Source organism: Bubalus bubalis, chromosome 18 (genome assembly GCF_019923935.1).
Source record: "Bubalus bubalis isolate 160015118507 breed Murrah chromosome 18, NDDB_SH_1, whole genome shotgun sequence".
In the NCBI taxonomy this organism is placed as follows: Eukaryota; Metazoa; Chordata; class Mammalia; order Artiodactyla; family Bovidae; genus Bubalus; species Bubalus bubalis.
Genome location: NC_059174.1, coordinates 15,448,662 through 15,474,524, shown reverse-complemented (window position 1 = coordinate 15,474,524; position 25,863 = coordinate 15,448,662). Strand labels below are relative to the sequence as shown.

Genomic DNA, 25,863 nt, shown 5'->3' with positions numbered 1-25,863 from the left:
AGTACCAGAAAATAAACTGTCCCTCAAATCACTAAGCAGATATCCCATTCCCCTACCCCACTTCATATCCTTCTAGGATGCCTACCCAACAGTTCTTGGACCTTGCTGAGACTCCTAGCCACTAACTGACCCGTCTAATTTATGTCCACCCATCCCCTTTCCAGCTTGGGCTTCCCTCTCTCTCCATGCCACATCACTACAAACATCTCTAGCAAACAACACTTAACTTCTCTTACGCTGTGATGCTCAAACCCTGCTGCTGCTAAGTCACTTCAGTTGTGTCCGACTCTGTGCGACCCCATAGATGGCAGCCCACTAGGCTCCTCTGTCCCCGGGATTCTCCAGGCAAGCATACTGGAGTGGGTTGCCATTTCCTTCTCCAATGCATGAAAGTGAAAAGTGAAAGTGAAGTCGCTCAGTCGTGCCCAACTCTTAGCGACCCCATGGACTGGAGCCTACCAGGCTCCTCCATCCGTGGGATTTTCCAGGCAGGAGTACTGGAGTGGGGTGCCACTGCCTTCTCTGGCTCAAACCCTAATCCTAAGTAAACTCAATCATCTACAGTCTTTCTCCAAGAACAACACATTATAATCACTGAGTTAAGAGATTGTCCCTGATCTCACTTTCAGCATTCTAAAGTCAAACCCTCATTTTACTCTGTTTCATAGTTGCTGAACTTTCTTTTCGCATTGTCACGCTTTGAAATTGAAGTCTCCTTTCTCATCTTGATACATGTCAGTGGTCTCTCTGTCTCCCTTTCTTCTCTCATTCTTCCCTCCATCCTGCTACCCTTGGAGCCGAAAGCAGCACACACATTTTAAGAACCACTGACAGTTTTTACCTGTGCCCATTTTGGCATTTAGCAGTGTACTTCCTCCAGATGCAAATCTAGCCCACTCTTTTCACCCCTGCCCCCACATATTTAAGAAAATAAAAAGGGACAGTTAGTTCAATCGCTCAGTCATGTCCAACTCTCTGCAGCCTCATAGACTGCAGCACACCAGACTTCCCTGTTGATCACCAGACCCGGAGCTTGCTCAAACTCAAGTTCATCAAGTCGGTGATGCCATCCATCCAACCATCTCGTCCTCTGTCGTCCCCTTCTCCTCCTGCCTTCAGTCTTTCCCAGCATCAGGGTCTTTTCCGTTGAGTCAGTTCTTTGTATCAGGTGGCCAAAGTATTGGAGCTTCAGCATCAGTCCTTCCAGTGAATATTCAGGATTGGTTTCCTTTAGGATTGACTGGTTTGATCTCCTTGCAGTCCAAGGGACTCTTAAGAGTCTTCTCCAACACGACAATTCAAAAGCATCAATTCTTCAGCGCTCAGCTTTCTTTAAGGGACAGCTGAGTGTTTTCTAATACTATCACATGAACTAATGAAATATCATTAGGAAAACCAAATAAATGGAGTCAGTAAATATCTTAAACTTAAGGCATTTACCAGGAGACTGATACATTAGTAACAGATTATGTTGCATGGTTTGATGTTTCATCACACCTGCTTTCTGAATATAGTATGTTCTTAATTTGATATCCAGGGTTGGATACTACTAATGATAAACACAGTACAATAATGTGTAATATTTTCTGCAAAAATGGAAAAAAGTTTTTGAAGCTCAGCTTTTCTGACAACATTTTGAAATAGAATATTTTCATTAATAGAACTCTGCTAAGTCACTTCAGTCGTGTCTGACTCTGTGCGACCCCATAGATGGCAGCCCACCAGGCTCTGCCGTCCCTGGGATTCTCCAGGCAAGAACACTGGAGTGAGTTGCCATTTCCTTCTCCAGTGCATGAAAGTGAAAAGTAAAAGTGAAGTCGCTCAGTCATGTCTGACTCTTCGCGACCCCATGGACTGCACCCTTCCAGGCTCCTCCGTCCATGGGATTTTCCAGGCAAGAGTACTGGAGTGGGTTGCCATTGCCTTCTCCTAATAGAACTCTAGAATTTCATTTTAAACAATAGTCAGTGCCATTAGATACTCAGCTCTTACTGACTGTGTAATAATGAAAATAGAATTACGTATTTTGCTTCTGTTAGAGTGCTTTACTATACTAATAAACCTCAAATAGTAATTTTTAATCACGTAAAAAACAGCTTTCAGTCTTTGTTAATAATTGACAGAATTATAATGACAATTTAACTGTTACTAGTTACTTTTTCATGGGTTTAGATTATAATGTAGACTTTTAAATCAAGCTTGTTTGCTAGGGCACTTCACCTGATTTAGAATGTGTGTGACCTCCTATGTCTTTTAATGTGAGTGACAGTTTATGACATCCTTAGGCAGCACACACATTATCCCGATAAGCTTAAATGATTGTGGTTAGCTATTCATATTTTTAGTATCCAGTGCAGTTGATGTAGAAATGGTTTGTCTGAATTACTATCTAGTCACATTCAAGATGAACTAAGTCAGTTACTATCAATTATAGTTCATTTATTATGAACTAAAGTCTGTTAACAAATGTTCTGAACCTTGAAACTATTACATTGGTTCAATTTAAGAAGAATATAAAATTGATATTCCACTTGTATCATTTAAAAATCTTCAGGATGCTTACGTTTCTCTTAGTTGAGATTGTCTGTGATCATAAGACTGTTACTTCTTACTGTATGTTACCATGCAAAACAAAAAGGTCTGAAAGGAAATGGTCAGTTGCACTGTTCCTACCTCTTCCCCTAAAACCAAGAGAACTAAGTTTCCATTAATCTTTTTTTTTTTTTTTTTTTTTCCATTTTGGAAGTCTGGCTGAAATCATGGAGAAAGAAGAAAAAATTTTTAATAACTGGAGATCTAATTTTACTCTTATAGCACCTGGGATCTCAGATATCTTTCATAGGGGTCAGGTGCTTTGAGAGTTATTTAGAGTGCTTTTAGTATCCATGTTGAGAAATACAAAGTAATTAAAATGAGAAGTAAAATGAGCTAAAGGCACATAAGATGACTTTTTACAAGTTAAGAGATCATCTTTTACTTTTCCATTTCCCATTTGATTTTTGGAAGAGCTTTCATAACAGTGCTTCTGGCAAGTAATGAGACTTTTGCCATTCCACTCTAAGAAAACACACAGTGCCAGGGACATGAAATCCTGTCAGAATTCCAGAAGAAAATGTGGGGCTTCCCCCCACCCCTGTAGCCTTTACCTGAAGTGAAATACAGTTTCATTTCTGAGATAAACTAAAGTGAAATTAGTCTATGTCACTGAGTCAGGATATTATAAAACAAAGCATTTTATATACCAAAGTATGTAAAATGTTTAATGTCTCAAAGTATGAATCCTAATCCATTTTCATAAGCAAGCTTATAATTTACCTTGGAGTCAGTTTAAGAAACTTAAAAGCTATATATTTTAAATGACACTGACCTGTTAATGATGTTATAGTTACCTCTAGCTTTATGAATTCCCAAAACAGAAAACAGCCAGATTTTTGGTTTGTCATTATCTTACATTTAATGACTAACTTTCCATTTATAGTAACATAAAGTTACTTTTTCTTAACAAAGATTTTTAAAGTTTTATTTATTCATTTTTCATTTCTATACATAACGTAAAATATACCACCTAACCATTTTTAAGTGTACAGTTCAGTTGTATTAAATGCAATCATAATGTTGTCCAACCATCACCATGGCCTTAACTCTTAACCATCTTATAAAATTGAAACTCTATACATATTAAACAGTAACTTCCCTGTCTCCTCTTCCTCCAAGCCCTTGGCAAGCACCATTCATTGGAGAAGATTCATTGGAACAGACCTTGATGCTGGGAAAAATTGAAAGCAAAAGGAAAAGGGGCTGGCAGAGGATGAGATGATTAGATAGCATCACTGACCCAATGGACATGAACTTGAGCAAATTCTAGGAGTTGGTGAAGGACAGGGAAGCCTGGCACGATATAGTTCATGGAGTTGCAAGGAATCAGATGTGACTTGGCGACTGAACAACGACAAAATGATAATTCTGTTTTTAATGTTTTGAGGAGCCACCATCACAGCAGCTTTATCATGTTTTATTCCCACTAACAATGCATAGGGTTCCAGTTTCTCCACATGCCTGTCAGTATTTGTTATTTTCTGCTTTTTTCCATAGCTATCTTTTAGTTGCTAAGTCGTGTCCAACTCTTGTGCCCCCCTGGGCTGTCCTTTGTGCATTTTTCAATCAGGTTGTCTGTGTTGTTGAGTTTTAGGAGTTTCCTATCTATTTGCTTTACTACATCTTTTTTTTTAAATATTATTTTTATTTGAAGGGTAATTTGCTTTACAATATTGGGTTCATTTCTACTGCTTTACAGTATTGGGTTCATTTCTACCATACATCAACATGAATTAACCAATGCTCCCTCCCTCTTGAATCTCCCTTCCACCTCCCACTGTTTCCCACCCTTCTAGATTGTTATAGAGCCCCAATTTGAGTTCCCCAAGTCATATGGCAAATTTCCGTTTGTGCACACTCATTAAAACAGTGTATGAATGGAATGGTGTATTTCGAACAGTTATGAAATATCAATAAAATACAAAAAAAAACCTAAGAAGTAGCCACAAAGAAATTTTGGAGCTAAAAAGTACAATTACTGAAATGAAATTCACTAGAGGAATTTGAAGGCTGATCTAAGCAACAGAGGAAAAAACAGGTAACTTGAAGATAGGGCAATGAATATTATTGAATCTGAAGAACAGAAAAAAAAGGACTGAAGAAAAGTGAACAGAGCATAAGAGACCCATGAGACATTATAGGAGTCTCAGAGGAAGAAGAGAGAAAGGGGCTGAGAGAATATTTAAAAGACCAAATGGCAAAAACTTGCCAAATCTAATGAAAGATATGAACATAAACATCCAACAAGCTCAGTAAATTTCCAAAAAGATAAATTCAAAGAGACTCATACCAAGACATTATAATCAAAACTTTCAAAAGACAAAGGCAAACAGAGAGTTGTGGAGCTATTTGAAAGGAAATTTTAATGCATTTAGTATGTACTTTTCATGTTTAATCATTACTGATTTCTACTTTAAGAAAAATATATTTATAATTTCACATGTGAAGTTTAGAGACTCCTTTAATTCTGTAATCTTGAGGAAATTTACTTCCCTCTCAGAAATTAGTTACTTCAAATTTCATATGGCTAGAATGGGTATATGAACGGTTTTTGTAACTGTCAGTTGTAGTTTATGTATTACATTAATATGCTTTACTTAACATTTATTTTTGAATGAGATAGAGGCCTTGAATATGTCTCATTATATTAAGAAGTTGCTTTAACCTAAAATTTCTTAGTGACTTGATTGTTTGGTTTTAACTTACTCTATATAAAAAGAGCTTTATATACTATAAAATAACATGGGTTGGTAGTGACAAAAAGTTCTCAGAGACAAGGAGCTCGCCTCATTTGTGTTTATCCAATACCTAATTGAATGCCAAGCACATAGGGGAGGCTTAAAAGGTTTTGAATGAGTAGGTAGATAGACATGAAAGAAATTTTAAAGATCATTTAGTCTTATCATACCATTATAAAGGCAAGGAAATGAAGCCTGGGGAGGTTCATATTTTGCTTTACTTTTTCCAATTTATTGGAATTATTACACTTCAAGCATTTTATCACTACACTGCTCTAGATTCAGCAAAAATATTCTCTTCCAGTATGTCTCGAAAATGATGCATAGATACCATATATATAGATTATCTCATTAAGTCCACTTTTATCCTAGTCTGCAGAAAGTTCCTGACTGGTGCTTAGAAAAACAAGTTAAGAATAGAAGAGAATACAGAAATCAAGAGTTTCTAGCCTAGATGGGGAATACTGCCTACTGTTTGCTTTTGAGTAGCTATGAGTTTAAATAATTTTAAATAACTAATTTTTATGTTTAACTGTTCTGCTCTTGGACTTTTAAGAGGAATAGTCTGCTAAACTCTGCTGACCGTATATATTGTTTTGCAGTTCAGTCTGACATAGCAGTTATCAGACAGACTAACAGCTTCTACTCATAAATTTTAGATTATTCATCACCATAATTGAATTGTACCACTTAAGAAATAAATTACTTTCAGGTTGAATTTGATTTTAAATGTCTAGCCACTATTTTTGTGAGCAAGATTGGGGTTTCTTCTCTAACCCAGGCCCTTGAATATGAGCCCATCATGTGATGAAAACTAAGAATTCTGTTAAAAATGAAACAACTAATTAGAATTCCAGAAAAGATACATTTGGTGGGAAGGTCCTTTAGCATCAGTATAGATATTCAGAAATACTAGATGCCATGTTTCACTTGCCAGAAGAACTGGTTTTGGATAATAGTGATTGTGAAGGCAGCTTCTAAACAGTTAGCAAGTATGACATCTTTATAAGTTTGTAATATACACTTAGTGTGTGTATTATATTAATAATATAAACTTTACCTAACATTTGTTTTTGAATGAGTAGACATGATAGGAAAGTAGACATGATCCTTTCTTAAGATTAGAAAGACTCAGGATTTGGGAAACGGACTAATGGAAGTAAATAGCTTTATTGTATAAACCGAATGTATGCAGGTTAACTTCATTGCTCTAAGAAAAATCGTCAGGCCAAATGTAGTTCTAAAATTTGTATTATAAAGCCTTCGTTCAAGAAAATTAACTTTAATAAGAGTTAATGGAAAAATCTGAAAATCTTAGTGATGATTAATGCCAAGCTCCTGCACTCCAGTTTTTTTCCATTATTAAGTATTATCATCTCTAATGAAATCTTTACCTTCTGGAATCTAGAGGATTCTTCTGGAAGGTGGAGTGTGTTCTCATATTGGAATTTTAAATTAATGTGTGTTAACCCATAGAAATACTGCAAGATTAGAAAAATTAAAACTGCAAACTCCCCCAGATTCCTTAAGACCCTGATCTCATAGGAGTAGAGGAAATATGTGTCTTCAACTGAGATATTCATATAACAGAAGATCACTAACTTAACCATAATTATCTTCACTATATTTCTCTTAAAAATTTAACATTTAAGTTATAAAAAATAAATGCCCTATAATAATAAATGCCTTATAATAGTAATCTGACCCAGCAAATCCACTACTTGGTATATACCCTGTGTCTGTGTATGTGTGTTTTTGTGTGTGTGTACTTAATTGCTCAGTCATGTCCAACTCTTTGTGACCCCATGAATGTAGCCCGCCACGCTCCTCTGTCCGTGGAATTTTCCAGGCAAGAATACAGAGTGGGTTGCCGTTTCCTACTCCAGGGAATCTTCTGACCCAGGGATCAAACCTGCGTCTCTTGCATTGGCAAGTGAATTATTTATTACTACCTTGAAAAAACCATAATTCAAAAAGACACACACCCCAGTCTTCATTGTAGCACTGTTTACAATAGCCAGGACATGGAAGCAACCTATATGTCTAGTTTACAAACAAATGAATAAAGAAGGTGTGGTACATATATACAATGGAATATTACTCAGCCATAAAAAGGAATGAAGTTGGGTCATTTGTAGATACATGGATGAACCTTGAGTCTGTCATACAGAGTGAAGTAAGTCAGAAATAGAAAAACAAATACCATATTAACACATGTATGTGACATCTAGAAAAAAACGGTACAGAAGAACCTATGTAGGAATGAAGGTACAGATGTAGAGAACAGATGTGGACATGGAGTGGGGGTTAGGGGAGTGAGCTGAACTGGGAGACTGAGATTGACATGTACACTACCATGTGTGAAATAGCTAGTGGGAAAAAACTGCTGTACAGTTTAGGAGCTCAGCTCGTTGCTCTGTGGTGACCTAGTGGGTGGGAATGTGGGGGCTGGGTGGGATCGAGGTCCAAGAAGAACGGGGACATATGTATACATATGGCTGATTCACTTCATTGTACAGCAGAAATTAACACAACATTGTAAGGCAACTATATCCCAGTTTAAAAATAATAACATATCATGTTCTCTCTTGCTAATCTTCATCAAATGAAAATTATAACCCCCTTAAACTCAATTTCAGGACGCTTAACAGGCTCCCATCAATCTAACTTTTTTTTTATCTTACAACAAAAGTTCTTCTGATAATGATTTGACTGATAAGGGAAGCAGGGTGGGAGTAGGTTTGTTTACCCAACATTAAGGTCCTTCAGTCACATATTAATAATAATGTGTGTGTGTGTTCCAGAGTGTGGTGTCTAAGTCTCTAGTCAGAGCTCTGCTAAACATGGAGAATCTTCATGTAGGGACCAATGTTTCAGGATAGGAAAGAGAAAGAAAGGGAAAGGAAGTCTAGATAAAAGTTTATAAACTTAAAAAGTGAAATTTTAAAATGATTTCTGGAAATTTAGGCTTCTTCTTTAGGATAGTATCTTGTGAATGAGGACCCATTCACATACATTCCTCATATCATCTACTAAATTAGTGCATTTGTACAGAATATTACCTGGCAGCATTGTTTGATATAGGGAATCTAGGAAATAGGGTTGGTTCTTTGTGAACAAATATGTAACCAAAGTAATAATTTCTCAGAGGTTTTAATCTAGTACCTCAAATTAACTCTGCAGACACGTTTTAAATTTTTTCCCCATGCTGCTTAAAATATTTTGAATTGTTTTTCAATATTTTTCAAGTGTGATTTTCCATATTTAAAAATTACATTTCTGTAGCAACAACAGTTGGCTGGAGCTAACTAGTTGCCGTCCTCTTTGGTCAGTAATGGCCTGTTTTTCAGTTCAGTTCAGTTCAGTCGCTCAGTTGTGTCCGACTCTGCGAGCCCATGAATCTCAGCACTCCAGGCCTCCCTGTCCATCACCAACTCCCGGAGTTCACCCAGACTCGCGTCCATCGAGTTGGTGATGCCATCCAGCCATCTCATCCTCTGTTGTCCCCTTCTCCTCCTGCCCCCAATCCCTCCCAGCATCAGGGTGTCTTCCAATGAGTCAACTCTTCACATGAGGTGGCCAAAGTACTAGTGCCTCTCAGTTCCCTTCCTCCTACTCTTTCTCCCACCCAGATAGCTGTAGACAGTTTGTATGCCCTGTGCCTTTTTACTATTTGATGATCTCAGTTGTAGCAGAACCTCTTAAGTTAGATCCTCATGCCTCATAGCATTTGAGTTGATGACCTCTCAGCTTCTGAATGCAATTAAACTCCTGCTATGAAAGGGAAGAGTTGTTGGCATTAGCTGGTTTATCTTAGTGACTTCAGCAATCTGATGGCTCAGATGGTAAAGAATCTGCCTGCGATGCAGAGACCTTGTTCGATCCCTGGGTCAGGAAGATCCCCTGGAGAAGGGAACAGCTACCCACTCCAGTATTCTGGCCTGGAGAATTCCATGGACTGTATAGTCCATGGGGTCGCAAAGAGTCAGACACAACTGAGTGATTTTCACTTTTCAGCAGTCATATGTCCTTTGGTACACTGTTTTATGAACAAGTAGAAGCAGATGAAAGATAATTTTATTCTATACTCTTATGCTGCCCTTTCACTAGTGTAACTGGAACTAAGAAAAACAAGACAGTACTACAGAACAGATGTAAACATGAACTTGGCGAATTCTCCTGGTTCAGACATTCTTTGTGAAAATGTCTGATGGTTCCAGAAAATACCAGTATTTTATTACCTGTGTTTTTTCCCAAATGAACCATGAACTTCTTTGGAAATACAGTGACTCTCAACATTAAAGGAGAACTTCTTCATGTAGGAACTCTAAATGACATTATGAATATTTCTTTTTAAAAATTTCCACTGTAATATTTTTCTTAAAAGATCAAAATGTACTGAAAGAATACAATGCCAGAAATCACAATTTTTAATCTCTTCCTTCATACCATAGTATATCAAAAGGATTTTAGGTGCCCATTATTAATGATTAATCTTTGTTTTGATTTTTCCTAACATGGTTTAGTTCACATAGTTAAACTTACAATTCAAGTTTCTAAATTCCCAAGGCTTCCTTTTGATGCCAGCATTAATCAAAGGGTTCTTCATTTGAAAGGAAGACTGTGCTGCACTTGGCAACGATTCAAATGCAGTAAAGCTTGGTCCTTTCAAACTATGAGTGGAGATAATTGAAGCATAAACCATTTAATGTTTTTGCACACACTTGACTGTGTATTTTGAGGAGAAGAAAGTGCATGTACATTGACTATTTTCACTATTTTACTTGTTAAAAGAATCTAATGAGCAAGGATTCAGTTGACTTTGGGACTTATATCTTGAATTTTTCACTAACTCATAATGCCGTCTTTTGATACGGCTGATTTCTTCAAATGAATGCCAGTGATGTCAGCTATCATCATAATATTTCTGTTAGCATTTTAAAATTAGTTTTCAAAATGAGAAAGGCAAACCCCTATCTAGAATATATAGCTTTACTCCTGTAAAATGAGTTGTTGCCACTTCTACAGTAGATGAGATCCAGTGTAATCACCATATCCCCAACTCCTTATTGTTTCTCATTCTGCACCCCATCTTTTCTACCCGCTCCTCAACCCCTACCCTCACAGTATAGTCTCATACTTGCTGTCCTGGTTCCTGTCAGTGCTTGTTAGCTAGGTACTGCACTTAATTCAGGCTATAGTCCTTTTCTCCCTCAAATGACCATCACATTCCTAGTCAAGTTATCTTGTACTGAACCCATTTTTGGCTTAATGACAGCAGAGAAGATGGGACAGACTGCAGGAAGTGAGAGCAATGTTGCATAATGGGGTAGAAAATTTTTTCAGCAAGAGACCTAGCCTTGAGGGGTAATTTCTCCGTCATCTTCAAATGAGAGAATGTCAGCCTTTAACAGTCCACTTCTGAAGGCTCTGAAAATCCATTCAAGTGAATCTGGGGATTCAGGATTTTCATATTATCAACTAGGTGTTCCTATCCCATGGGTCTAGTATCATTTTTTACTGTCTAAGGCTCTAACCTTAACATAGCAGACCTGCTTAAGTTGAGAATTTAACCTTCTTGTCTATAGCTGTACCACCGCAAACACACCCCATCTTGGAAGATTAGCTAGCCTTGACACTAATCTTAATTATTAAGCTAATCTTAATACTAATCTTGATTAGTACTTGGATTTAACCTTCAGAGCTCTTCTAGGCCCTCACTCAGAGTTCTTCTGCTCTTACCATTAAGACCATTAACTTCTGGTCTTATTTGTCAGCTTTCCTTGCCCTTCAGGATGGAGGTAAAAACCTCTTGTTTTGCTCCCCAAGAGGCTTTCACACTTAGCTTTTAATATTTATTACTTATGCTCAGGCTTTGTATCTTTCCTGTGTTTCCTGAGTTGAGCTTTGCAAAAGCCATCTAATTCTACTGTCTTTATTTGTTGTTGTGCAGTCTTTAAATTGTGTCCAAATCTTTGCAGCCCCATGGACTACAGCATGCCAGGCTCGCCTGTCCTTCACTATCTCCTGGAGTTTGCTCAAATTCATGACCGTTGTGTCGGTGATCCTATCTAACCATCTCACCCTCTGCCACCCCTTTCTCCTTTGGCCTTCAATCTTTCCCAGCATCACAGTCTTTCCAGTGAGTTGGCATCAGGTGGCCAAAGTAATAGAGCTTCAGTTTTAGCATCAGTCCTTCCAATGAGTATTTGGGGTTGATTTCCTTTAGGATTGACTGATCTCCTTATAGCCCAAGGGACTCTCAAGAGTCTTCTCCAGCACCACAATTCGAAAGCATCAACTCTTCAGCACTCAGCTTTCTTTATGGTCCAACTCTCACATCTACACATGACTAATGGAAAACCTATAGCTTTGATCAAATGGATTTTTGTATACAATGTGATGTCTCTTTTTAATACACTATCTAGCTTTGTCATTGCTTTTCTTCCAAGGAGCAAGTATTTTTTAATTTCATGGCTACAGTCCCCATCCACAATGATTTTGGAGTCTAAGAAAATGAAATATGTCACTGCTTCCACTTTTTCCTCTTCTGTTTACCATGAAGTGATGGGACTAGTTGCCGTGATATTAGTTTTTTGAATGTTGAGTTTCAAGCCAGCTTTTTTATGATCCCCTTTCCCCCTCATCAATAGGCTCTCTTATTCCTCTTCACTTTCTGCCATTAGGGAAGTATCATCTGCATACCTGAGGTTATTGATATTTCTCCCAGCAATCTTGATACCAGCTTGTGATTCATCCAGCCCAGCATTTCATATGATGTACTCTGCATGTAAGTTAAATTAAGCAGGATGACAATATACAGTTTTGAGGAGTCTCAGTGACATGTCATAGCATCCGTTAGTTTTATTGAGTACATTTCCTTTAATTTTATCATGTACAATACTCTTAACCATATAAGATGGTAAGAACTTTATTGCTTTGTTGACCAAAATTTTTTTCAAGCTGTTATTCTCGTTCAGTCAAACTCTGAGGCATTATTCTGCATATTGAGTTGTTATTAAATAATTGTCTCAATTTTTATTTCTTTGCAAAATGAATTATTTTTTTGTAACTCCTTTATATAACTGAATGATGAAATGAATTTTTTAAAATATCTGATTTATAAGGTACTTCCAGTCCCTCATCTTACTTTACTATTTTTCAAAGTCTTATTAAATAACTAGTGAAGCTGTGAAAATAGAATCAACAAACATCGTGGGAGTAGCAAGAAATGAGCCTAGAAATGTAGGTAGGTAGGCTTTCACCTGACAGATGAGATTTACCCTATATCCTGGAAGAGAAGGAATGGGATCAAATTTGTACTTTTCTATTTTAATCATGCTGATGACAGTGTGAAGGATCCATGGGTGAAGGAGAGAAGATTGATTGTAGGTATGTCATCTTGCAAATCACAGATACTGTTTGGGAGTTTTCCTAGTGGAGTATGGAAATAAACACTTCATTAGAAGTATATGATTAAACAGATTAAAGAAATTACCATTACAAAAGACTATATTTCAGACTTTCCTTATGGTATAGTGGATAAGAATGCACCTGCTGATGTAGGGGACATGGGTTTGATCCCTTACCTGGGAATATTCCACATGTTCCAGAGCAACCAGGTCTATGTGCCACAGCTACTGAACTGTTGCTCTAGAGTCCGAAAGCTGCAACTACTGAGACCATACGCTCTAGATCCTGTTCTTTGCAACAAGAGAAGCTCGTGCAACACAAAGAAGAGTAGCCTCAACTTGCCCCACTTGCAGCAACAAAGACCCAGTGCAACCAGAAATAAATAAAAAGTCCAAATTAACCAAAGATTAAAAAAAAAAACAACCTACATATTTGTATTCATAGGCAAAGCATCTTTAGTGTGGTGAAAATAAATGTAGAGATATTTGATACATTGACATAGACAATTGTTCCACTTTCTCAGAGTTAGTTTTGGGTTCAGCTGGGCTTCCCAGGTGGTGCTAGTGGTAAAGAACTCACCTACCAATTCAGGAGACTGAAAAGATGCAGGTTCCATCCCTGGGTTGGGAAGATCCCCTGAAGGAGGACATAGCAACCCATCTCCAGTCTGGAGAATCCCTATGGACAGACTAACCTGGCTGGCTACAGTCCAAGGGTTGCAAAGTCGGATGTGACTGAAGCAACTTTAGCACTCAGGCACACAAGCAGCACACACAGTAATAAAGTTAACAAGTTACTTAGCCTTCAGAGGGTTCTATGAAAATCTTTATCATTATGATTATTACATAAATCAGCTTCATTAAATTCATTTGAAGCCTTTACAGAAAACATATGAATGATAGTTTGCTAAACGTATTTAATGGGATGAAAGAGAAAACCTTTTCTTTGAGATAGTCATGATCTTTATACCACTTTCATCTTTTAAAAGTGTGGAAGGGTGTCATTTTAATATTCCTTTGAGTCAGCTCATCATTCTAAAACTTCCATATTCATTAAATAAAATTGGCATTACACAAAGGTAATAAATGATGCTGCTAGAATAGACTTGCATTCTATTCTGGCCTTTGCATTAATAGGTTGTTTGATTTGAATGTCAACATAATATTTTTCAAACCATCTTTTTTAAATTCTTGCACTTTTTAATAAAACTTTTTAGTTGAAATATATGGAAATAATTGTACTACTTAAAATTTGAAATACAATTTATTGCTCACTTAACGTGTGCTAATGATTGTAGGTGCTGTAATACTGTTATTTAAAATAATGCTGAAATTCAGTGGAGACGCAGACATAGAGACCAGACTTGTGGACAAAGTAGAGGAAGAACAGGGTGGGATGCTTTGAGAGAGTAGCATTGAAACATATACATTACCATATGTGAAATAGATTGCCAGTCGGAATTTTCTGTATGACACAGGGAGCTCAAACCCAGTGCTCCATGACAACCTAGAGGGGGTGCGATGGGGTAGGAGGTGGGAGGGAGGTTCAAGAGGGAGGGCAGATATGTATACCTATGGCTGATTAATGTTAATGTATGGGATAAACCAATACAGTGCTGTAAAACAGTTACTCTCCAATTAAAAATAATAATTTTTAAAAATAAATTAATAATACTGAAATCTGACTATGATAAATAGTAAAGTGTTGCTTTTAGAGTGAGAAAGCAAAAATGTGATTATGATTAGACTATCTTTTAAAAAAAAATAGCCTGTCTTAAAATGTGTAAGATATAAAAGTAGTACACATAATTGTTTTTAAAAGTAAAGAACAGAGGAGGAACAAGATGGCGGAGCAGCAGGTGGACGTGGAGTACATTTCTCTCCACGGATACATCAGGAGTACACCTTCAGACACAGAAGTGCATGTAGAACACCAGCTGAGAGTGGACAGGAGTACCTGATCAGTGGAAAAGAATATATAGAACCACGCAAAACTTGGTAGGACAAAGGAACTAGGGGGAAAAGGGAGTGTTAGTAGGACTGGACTGCCCTCAGTGGGTGGGGGAACTGAAGCAGCAGGCCGATCCCCACATCGGGGCAATTGTCTGAGTCAGAGGAGAAACATTTAAGGCTAAGAGTGAAAAAGCTGATCTGTGGAAGCCTAAATGGAATGAGAATCAGAGTACTTGCTGCAGCCATACATACCCCGGACAAAAATGCTGGTTCCCTGGAAGGCGCAGCAGCTGGGAGCTGGAGTTTAGGGATTGTGGATCAACCCCAGGGCGAGGGCTGCTGTTGACTGCAGAGAGACAAATTGAGGGGATGTGAAGTAGGAGTTCGTGGAGGAAAGCCAGGCAGTCATGGAAGCAAGGCAGTACTGCTGAGTCACGCATAGGGAGTGAAGCCATCACCATAGCCTCTCTCTCCCCACATGCCAGCATTGGCAGCTGAACAAGAGAGAGGCTGGCCTATTAAATGCCTGATGCATTTGAGTACAGAGTAGGACCCCACCCAGGGTGCTCCTCTAAGTGACTGATGCACCGAACTACAGAGTAGGGCCCCACCCAGAGTGCCCTTTTAAGTGCCTGAAGCGCCAGTCTACAGAGTAGGACCCCAGCCAGGAGGGCCCCCTCTATGTGCCTGACTCGCGAAACTACAGAGAAGGACCCTAGGCAAAGGAGCCCTCTAAGGGCCTATACAGGCAGAGCTACAGAGAAAGTTTGGCCAAAGAAACCTTCTGATCACCAGCTACAAGAGGCTTGGAAAACGACCATAGGGCCCTAACTCCTGTGGCGGAGGCAGTCCTTGTCCCTGCACAGTTGGTGCGGCCAGAGTCCCCATGAGCCAAGCAGCTGCACCACCTTCATGCTCAACTCTCACTGAGGCAGAGCTGCCACAGGCAAAAAAGTCTTGCCTCTATGCACGCAGGGTAGCTTTGGCCGCATCCAACTCTTTGCTACCCTGTAGACTGTGGCTTGCCAGGCTTCTCTGTCATGGAGGGGGCTTCTCCAAGAAAGAATACTGGAGCATATTGGCCAATAGTGGTTGCCATACCCTTCTAGAGCACTATATTTCCTACTGCCCTAGCTGCCAAACCCCGTGAATACCTGGTGCTGCCAGACCCCTGCAACCCAAGCAACTGTAGCACATTCACACCTGGCTGTCACAGGTTAAACCCAAGTCCTCTGGGGCAGCCTTAGGAGGAAACTGCTGTGGACGACCCACATGTAGAGGTGGAAATAAAACCACAGTTGAAACTCAGGGGCAGTGTGGCTAAGGAAGACGACCCAAAACGTTCCCATCAGCTGTGCAGTTCAGTTCAGTTCAGTCACTCAGTCATGTCCGACTCTTTGCAACCCCATGGACTGCAACACACCAGGCCTCCCTGTCCATCACCAGCTCTCGGAGCTTACTCAAACTCATGTCCATTGAGTCGGTGATGCCATCCAACCATCTCATCCTCTGTCATCCTCTTCTCCTCCCGCCTTCAATCTTTCCCAGCATCAGGGTCTTTTCAAATGAGTCAGTTCTTCATATCGGTGGCCAAAGTATTGCAGTTTCAGCTTCAGCATCAGTCCTTCCAATGAATATTCAGGACTGCTTTCTTTTAGAATGGACTGATTGGATCTCCTTGCTGTCCAAGGGACTCTCAAGAGTCTTCTCCAACACCATGGTTCAAAAGCATCAGTTCTTCAGCACTCAGCTTTCTTCATAGTCCAACTCTCACATCCGTACTTGACAGCTGGAAAAACTATAGCCTTTACTAGACGGACCTTTGTTGGCAAAGTAATATCTGCTTTTTAATATGCTGTCTAGGTTCAAGCTGCACATTAAATCCACACAATCAACTAGGCAGACTCTCTGTCCATGGAATATATAAAAGGCCATTGAGAGCTCCTACAAAATAAAACATACTATTTCTGATAGCTGTGGACATTGGAGGCCAAGAACACACAGGAGTAAGACCAGATTAGAATCTGAGCTGCATCCACAGCAGGTCCAGGGACCAGCACAGTGTTGGAGGTCATCCTAAGGTGGACTGTGACTCCCAGCAAGGGAAAGAACTCTGACAGCAGTGACTGAACAAAAACATTTATTATTCCTTTTTTTTTTTTAACTTGTTCTGTAGATTCTTTTGTATTTTTTTTCCCTTTTTTCCCCTTCTGTTGTAGTTGTCGATTTTTATTAGCACTAATAAATCCAGTTAAACTTTTGAGCTTTTATTTTTTTTTTCTTTTTCCTCAGTCACTCTTTTATTGTATTCATAAACCTCTGCCTCTGTGTTGGACTTTTGCAGGTCTCTGCAGTTTTCCTCTTTTTGTTTGTTTGTTTGTTTGTTTGTTTGTTTTGGTCTCTTTTTAAATTTTTAATTTTTTAAACCCATTATTATTTTTTCTACATTTATTCCTTTGCTTGCTTTTCCTACTGTTCTTTTCCCCTTGTGGTTAATCTTTATGTATATAAATCTTCATCTACGTCTATTTAACTTTGCGTATCTATTCTTTCCTTTCCTCTCAACATATTTGTTAGTTTTGTTTTCACTGCTTTATTCCCCACTTGGCACCTTGCTTTAGTTTTGTTTTCCAGTTTGTGCTTTAGTTAGTTTTGTTTTTAACTGGTAAATATAATTTTTTATTTCCTTTGTTCACTGGGTCAACCTACTATATTTTTGTTGGACTGTTTTGACTTTGCTCTTGGGCGTATATGTGTATATTCCATTATTTTAATTCTAATTTGCCTGATTTTCTAACTGCCATTTGTCTGTGGTTCATCTTTGGTTTCTCGTTTTTGGATATTTGTTTTAATCTCACTTAATGCCATAACAAACCACTTGTGAAATCTTTGTTCCCAACCAGAGATCAAGCACTGAGCCTTTGGAATGGTAGCACTGACTACAAGACCCTAGACTACCAGAGAACTAATCCTAGGGAGTATCAAATAGTGTGAACTCACACAAAGGAAACCACGTGAATACAAGAACCAGCATCACCCACCCACCACTAGCACCCTGTGCAGTAGCACCTCATCTGAACAACAAACAAAAATACAAATCCAATATCAGCAGACAGGATTACCACATCACTCAGCCTTGCCCATCAGAGGAAAAACAAACAAACAAAAACTCAGCACAAATTTCACCCTGTAGGAAGCTTACACAAACCACTGCACCAGCCTTAGCAGGCAGAAACCAAAAGGAAGAAAGAATTCAACCTTGAAGCCTGGAAAATGAGACCTCAAACACAATAAGCTTAAAATATATATAAAAAATAGCAGAGAAATACTACCCACATGAAGGAACAAACTAGAAACACAGAAGTCCAAATAAATGAAGAGCAAATAGGCAAAAAAGAATTCAGAATAATGATAGTAAAGATGATCAAAAACCTTGAAAGCAAAATGGAAAAAATGCAAGAATCAATTAACAAAGACCTAGAAGAATTAAAGAATAAACATGCAGAGACAACACAATTACTAAAATTAAAAATACTCTAGAAGGAATCAACAGCAGACTATCTGAACCAGAAGAATGAATCAGTGAGAACTTCTAAAGAGCAAAATAAAGTAAAACGAATGAAAAGAGCTGAGAACAGTCTCAGAGACTTCTGGAGCAATATCAGATGCACCAACATTGAAATTATAGGGGTCCCAGAAGAAAAAGAGAAAAAGAAAGGGTATGAGAAAATTTTTGAAGAGATTATAGTTGGAAATTTCCCCAACATGGAAAAGGAAATAGTCAAGCAAGACCAAGAGGCACAAAGAGTCCCATATAGTATAACCCCAAGGAGAAACATACCCAGACACATACTGATCAAACTAACAAAGACTAAACACAAAGTAAGAATATTAAAAGCAGCAATGGAGAAGCAACAAATAACATACAAGGGAAATCCCATACACTTAACAGCTGATCTTTCAACAGAAACTCTGCAGGCCAGAAGGGAATGGCAGGATATATTTAAAATACTGAAAGGGAAAAATCTACAACCAAGATGAATGTACACAGCAAGAATCTCATTCAGAATTGATGGAGAAATAAAAAGCTTTTCAGACAAGCAAAAGTTAAGAGAATTCAGTACAACCAAACCAGCTTTATGACAAATGTTAAAGGGACTTATATAGTCAAGAAATACAACAGAAGAAAAAAGATCTACAAAAGCAACCCCAAACAATTAAGAAAATCACAATAAGAATATATATATAATATATATATTATATATATATATATATCAGTAATTACTTTAAATGTAAATGGATTAAATGCTTCAACCGAAAGACACAGACTTGCTGAATGGATACAAAAACAAGACCCATTTATATGCTGTTTACAAGAAACCCACCTCAGACCTCAAGACACATATAGACTGAAAGTGAGAGGATGGAAAAATATACTCCATGCAAATGGGAAGCAAAGGAAAGCTGGAGTAGCAATCCTCATATCAGACGAAATAGACCTTAAAATAAAGAAGATTACAAGAGATAAGGAAGGACACTACATAATGATCAAGGGATCAATCCAAGAGGGAGACAGAACAATTGTAAATGTCTATACACCCAACATAGGAGCATCTCAATACATAAGACAGACGCTAACAGACCTAAAAGGGGAAATTGACAGTACTGCAATAATAGTAGGAGACTTCAACACCCTAATCTCACCAATGGACAGATCATCAAAACAGAAAATTAATATGTAAACACAAGTCTTAAATGATACATTAGATGAGCTGGACCTCATTGATATATTCAGGACATTCCATCCAAATGCAGAAGAATACACCTTCTTCTCAAATGCACATGGAACATTCTCCAGGATAGACCAAATCTTGGGTCACAAATTAAACCTCACTAAATTTAAGAAAGTTGAAGTCATTTCAATCATCTCTGACCACAGTGCTGAGACTAGATATCAATTACAAGAAAAAAACTAAGAAACACAAACACATGAAGATTAAACAACACATTTCTAAATAACCAACAGGTTACTGAAGAAATCAAAAGGAAAGTCAAAAACTCTCTAGAAAGAAATGACAATAGAAATACGACAACTCAAAACCTATGGGATGGAGCAAAAGCATTCCTGAGAGGAAAGATAGCAATACAATCCTACCTCAAGAAACAAGAAAAACATCGAATAGACAACCTAAATTTACGGCTAAAACAACTGGATAAAGAAGAACAGAAAAGCCCCAAAATTAGTCGAAGGAAAGAAATCATAAAGATCCGAGCAGAAATAAATGCAAAAGGAATGGAAGAAACATTAGTAAAGATTAATAAAACTAAAAGCTGGTTCTTTGAGAAGATAAACAAAATTGACAAACTTTTAGCCAGACTTACTAAGAAAAAAAAAGACAAAAATCAAATCAAAATTAGAAATAAAAAAGAGATTACAACAGATAATTCAGAAATACAAAGGATTATAAGAGACTATTATGAACAACTATACGGCAATGAAATAGATAACTTGGAAGAAATGGACAGATTCTTAGAAAAGTTCAATCTTCCAAGCCTGAACCAGGAAGAAATAGAAATTATGAACAACCCAATTACAAGCACTGAAATTGAAGGTGTGATCCAAAATCTCCCAAAAAACAAAAGCCCAGGACCACATGACTTCACAGGAGAATTCTTTCAGATATTTAGAGAAGAGCTATGCTGGATCATCAAAAAAGCAAGAGAGTTCCAGAAAAACATCTATGTCTGCTTTATTGACTATGCCAAGCCTTTGACTGTGTGGATCACAATAAACTGTGGAAAATTCTGAAAGAGATAGGAATACCAGACCACCTGACCTGCCTCTTGAGAAACCTATATGCAGGTCAGGAAGCAACAGTTAGAACTGGACGTGGGACAACAGACTGGTTCCAAATAGGGAAAGGAGTATGTCAAGGCTGTGTATTGACACCCTGCTTATTTAACTTCTATGCAGAGTACATCATGAGAAACGCTGGGCTGGAAGAAGCACAAGCTGGAATCAAGATTGTGGGAAGAAATATCAATAACCTCAGATATGCAGATGACACCACCCTTATGGCAGAAAGTGAAGAGGAACTAAAAAGCCTCTTGATGAAAGTGAAAGAGGAGAATGAAAAAGTTGGCTTAAAGCTCAACATTCAGAAAACAAAGATCATGGCATCCGGTCCCATCACTTCATGGGAAATAGATGGGGAAACAGTGGAAACAGTATCAGACTTTATTTTCTTGGGCTCCAAAATCACTGCAGATGGTGATTGCAGCCATTAAATTAAAAGACACTTACTCGTTGGAAGAAAAGTTATGACCAACCTGGATAGCATATTGAAAAGCAGAGACATTACTTTGCCAACAAAGGTCCGTCTAGTCAAGGCTATGGTTTTTCCAGTGGTCATGTATGGATGTGAGAGTTGGACTGTGAAGAAGGCTGAGCACGGAAGAATTGATGCTTTTGAACTGTGGTACTGTACAAGACTCTTGCAAGTCCCTTGGAATGCAAGGAGATCCAACCAGTCCATTCTAAAGGGGACCAGTCCTGGGTGTTCATTGGAAGGACTGATGCTGAGGCTGAAACTCCAGTACTTTGGCCACCTGATGCAAAGAGTTGACTCATTGGAAAAGACCCTGATGCTGAGAGGGATGGGGGGCAGGAAGAAAAGAGGACGACAGAGGATGAGATGGCTGGATGGCATCACCGACTCGATGCACATGAGTTTCGGTGAACTCCGGCAGTTGGAGATGGACAGGAAGACCTGGCACGCTGCTATTTATGGGTTGCAAAGAGTGGGACACGACTGAGTGACTGAACTGAACTGAAGGAAACAAAAAAAAGAAAACATAAATAGTTGGAGAGATATTCCATGTTCCTGGGTAGGAAGAATCAATATTGTGAAAATGACTATACTATCAAATGCAATCTACAGATTCAGTGTTCAGTTCAGTCGCTCAGTCATGTCTGACTCTTTGTGACCCCATGAATCACAGCACGCCAGGCCTCCCTGTCCATCACCAACTCCCAGAGTTCACTCAGACTCACGTCCATCGAGTCAATGATGCCATCCAGCCATCTCATCCTCTGTCATCCTCTTCTCCTCTTGCCCCCAATCCCTCCCAGCATCAGAGTCTTTTCCAAGAATCAACTCTTCGCATGAGGTGGCCAAAGTACTAGAGTTTCAGCTTTAGCATCATTCCTTCCAAAGAAATCCCAGGGCTGATCTCCTTCAGAATGGACTGGTTGGATCTCCTTGCAGTCCAAGGGACTCTCAAGAGTCTCTTCCAACACCACAGCTCAAAAGCATCAACTCTTCGGCACTCAGCTTTCTTCACAGTCCAACTCTCACATCCATACATGTCCACTGGAAAAACCATAGCCTTGACTAGACGGACCTTTGTTGGCAAAGTAATGTGGTCCCTATCAAATTACCAATCACATTTGTCACAGAACTAGAACCAAAACTTTCACAATTCATATTGAAACACAAAAGACCCTGAATGGCCAAAGCAGTCTTGAGAAAGAAAAATGGAGCTTGAAGAATCAACCTTCCTGAGTTCAGATTATACTACAAAGCTACAGTCATCAAGACAGTATGGTACTGGCACAAAAACAGAAATATTGACCAGTGGAACTCTTTTAAGATAGAAATCCCTGAAATAAACTCATGTGCCTATGGGTACCTTATTTAGACAAAGGAGTCAAGAGTATACAATGGGGCAAATTCAGCCTCTTCAGTAAATGGTGCTGGGAAACCTGGACAGCTACATGTAAAGGAATGAAACTGGAACACTTCCTAACACTATACACAAAGATAAACTCAAAATGGATTAAAGACCTAAATGTATGACCAGAAACTATAAAGTTTTTAGAGGAAAACATAGGCAGAACACTCAATGACATAAATCTCAGCAAGATCCTCTATGACCCACCTCCTAGAGTAACAGAAATAAAAACCAAAAGGAAACAAGTGGGACCTTATCAAACTTAAAAGCTTTTGCACAGCAAGGTGAAAAGACAACCCTCAGAATGGGAAGAAATAATAGCAAATGAAACAACTGACAAAGGATTAATTTCCAAAATATACAAGCAGTTCATACAACTCAACACCAGAAAAACAAACAGCCCAATGAAAAAGTGGGAAAAAGACCTAAACAGACATTTCTCCAAAGAAGACATACAGATGGCTAACAAGCACATGAAAAGATGCTCAACATCACTCATTAGAGAAATGCAAATCAAACCTCACACCAGTCAGAATGGCCATCATCAAAAAGTCTATATACAGTAAAAGTTGGAGACGTTATGGAGAAAAGGGAATGCTCTTGCACTTTTGGTGGGAATGTAAATTGATACAGCCACTATGGAAGATGGTATGAAGATTCCTTTAAAAACTAGGAATAAAACCACCATATGACCCAGCAATCCCACTCCTAGGCATTATACCTTGAGGAAATTGAAATTGAAAGAGACTCATGTATCCCATTGTTCATTGCAGCACTATTTACAATACCTAGAACATCGAAGCAGCCTAGATGTCCTTTGACAGATGAATGGATAAAGTAGTGGTACAATGGAATATTACTCGGCCATAAAAAGGAACACCATTTGAGTCAGTTCTAATGAGGTGGATGAACCTAGAACCTATTATACAGAGTGTAGTAGGTCAAAAAGAGAAGGATAAATATCGTATTCTAACACATACATATGGAATCTAGAAAAATAATACTGAAGAATTTATTTACAGGGCAACAGTGGAGAAACAGAGAATAGACTTATGGACATGGGAGGAGAGGCTGAGATGTATGGCAAGGGTAACATGGAAACTTGCGTTACCATATGTAAAGCAGATAGCAGCGAGAATTTACTGTATGGCTCAGGAAACTTCGGGTCTGTATCTATCTAGAGGAGTGGGATGGGGAGGGAGATAAGAAGGAGGTTCAAAAGAGAGGGGATATATGTATACCTATGGCTGATTCATGTTGAGATTTGACAGTAAACAGTGAAATTCTGTAAAGCAATTATCCTTCAGAAAGATAAATTAATTAAAAAATATAAAATGTTTAAAAAGATGCATTTAATTGCATCATTGTGTAGGGTAGCTGCTGCTGCTGCCATTTCCTTCTCCAGTGCATGAAAGTGAAAAGTGAAAGTGAAGTCACTCAGTCGTTCCCGACTCATAGCGACGCCATGGACTGCAGCCTACCAGGCTCCTCTGTCCATGGATTTTCCAGGCAAGAGTACTGGAGTGGGGTGCCATTGCCTTCTCCGGCGTAGGGTAGCACTGGTCCCTAAAACATATTTTTGTTGTTTCATTCTATGATTGTTACCACTTTCAGTCTACCAGAAAGAATATGCAGGTGGTCTTTAATTGTCTTGTTTTCTTTGCTTAGGATGACATATCCATTAGGAAAAGTGGGACTAGCTGTGGAACTATCAATTATGATTATAGAAAAATAGTTTTTTAGCTTAAGAGACCTATCTGAGATTTTAATGGTACTTTTAAAAATGTTGCTGAATAAAATGAACTAGAATTATGAAAGAAAAAAAAAAGTAAAGAACGCCTTTGAATGACTAATACTAAATGCTCCCTTTAAATGCATTTTCTTTAATTGTATTAATACAGGGTCATCTGCTTTATTTTCTTTGATGGATCAAGCATGTTAAAATAAAGTTTACAGACTTTCCTGGTGTCCAGCAGTTAAGACTCCACAATTCCACTGCAAGGGGCACAGATTCCATCCCTGGCCAGGGAAATGAGATCCTACATGCCATGTGCTTAGGCAAAAAAAAAAAAAATATATATATATATATACTGATAGCATTCCTTGTTGAACTTGCAAGGAGTCACATCACCCATCATTGATGTTGCTTAGACCTAGATCTTATAAACTGTCAATAAGCATCATTTGATGTACATAAATATATGTATATATATAAAATTTAAAATATGTTTAAATTCAACTGTATTATAACTGTTTTTATGTATTGTATTTCTTCCTGCTTAAATGTACACATCAGTAACAAAGCTTACAATTCTGTTATTTTCCTCCTAGATTTATTCCTCACGACATTGTCTGCTTCTAGTACCTTCCAGTTTGAGATATGGGAAAATTTGGTAAGAAATCTTTTCTTTTAAGCATTTTTAAATGATGGCTTTCAATGAAAAGCACACAGTTTTAGAAAATAAAATGAAAGTAATCACTTGGTCGATTGATTTCAACAATAAATAGAACAGTTTTAAGAGCTTTTGGTTGCATTGCTGCATTCAAACTGCTGAATATTGCTGAATGAAATGATTCATTCAGCATCAATTCCTCTGCAGGTTTTTAAGCATGACTGCCAATTAAACCAATCAGTCTGCCCTAATGCCCATGTTAACAGGGACCCTGCTAGGCTGTCAGCTGGTAAGAGAGGTGCCTGTCATTTAATTTGTCAGCATGATGGTTTGTTGAAGAAACCCCTTTTAAAAAACTTATTTTTCCTCTTAGCCTTCAGGCTTCTATTAAAAAAAATAAGAACAACAGTCACTAAATTTATTTCCAAGTTGACCAGGATTAACGAACCTTCCCCAGTAATTTTTTGAATTGCAAGTAGAATATTCCCAAACTGGTGTCATGGTTTTATTTTATTTTTAGCTTGAGGTAGATTATATGAAAGATGAATTAATGCAGAATAGACTACCCCAAGTTTTAAAATTCAATTATAGGTACATAATGGAGGATAGGATTTGAGTACAGGCCAAATTGGCCTACTGAGTGATATTCATGAAATAATGGTCAAGTATTAAACCTCACTTTTCTCATATGGGAAACAGAAGTAAGAATGTCTGCTTCATAGACTGTGAAGATAAAAATGAAACAGTGTTTGTAAAGTACCTGACACACAGTAAACACTTAGCGAATTTTAGTTTGAGATCACTTGATTTCCCAGCTATTTACTCTAGATTGTCTCTTATTCAATCCAGATTAAATCCATTGCATTTTAAGAGATTTTTGTTAAAGTACTTATGAACAATAAATAGATCTTAAAAAATGTAAAGCACAAGCCCATGGAAGAAGATTCATTATTTGCCATCTCTTATAGCAGAGTCATAACCCAGATTTCTTCATAGGAGGAAACTAGGAAGAGGGGAAGAGCTTTGTTTAGATAAAAT

At 38.1% G+C, this 25,863-nt stretch overlaps 1 protein-coding gene across 1 annotated transcript in view; it reads left to right on the top strand.

The window, feature by feature from the left end:
• Positions 1 to 25,863, top strand: part of ITFG1 (integrin alpha FG-GAP repeat containing 1) — a 313,498-nt gene that overhangs the window by 50,923 nt on the left and 236,712 nt on the right. The window contains exon 7 of the mRNA XM_006062755.3: positions 24,764 to 24,825. Within this exon, the coding sequence (XP_006062817.3) occupies positions 24,764 to 24,825 (62 nt within the window). The remainder of the gene's footprint in view (positions 1 to 24,763; positions 24,826 to 25,863) is intronic.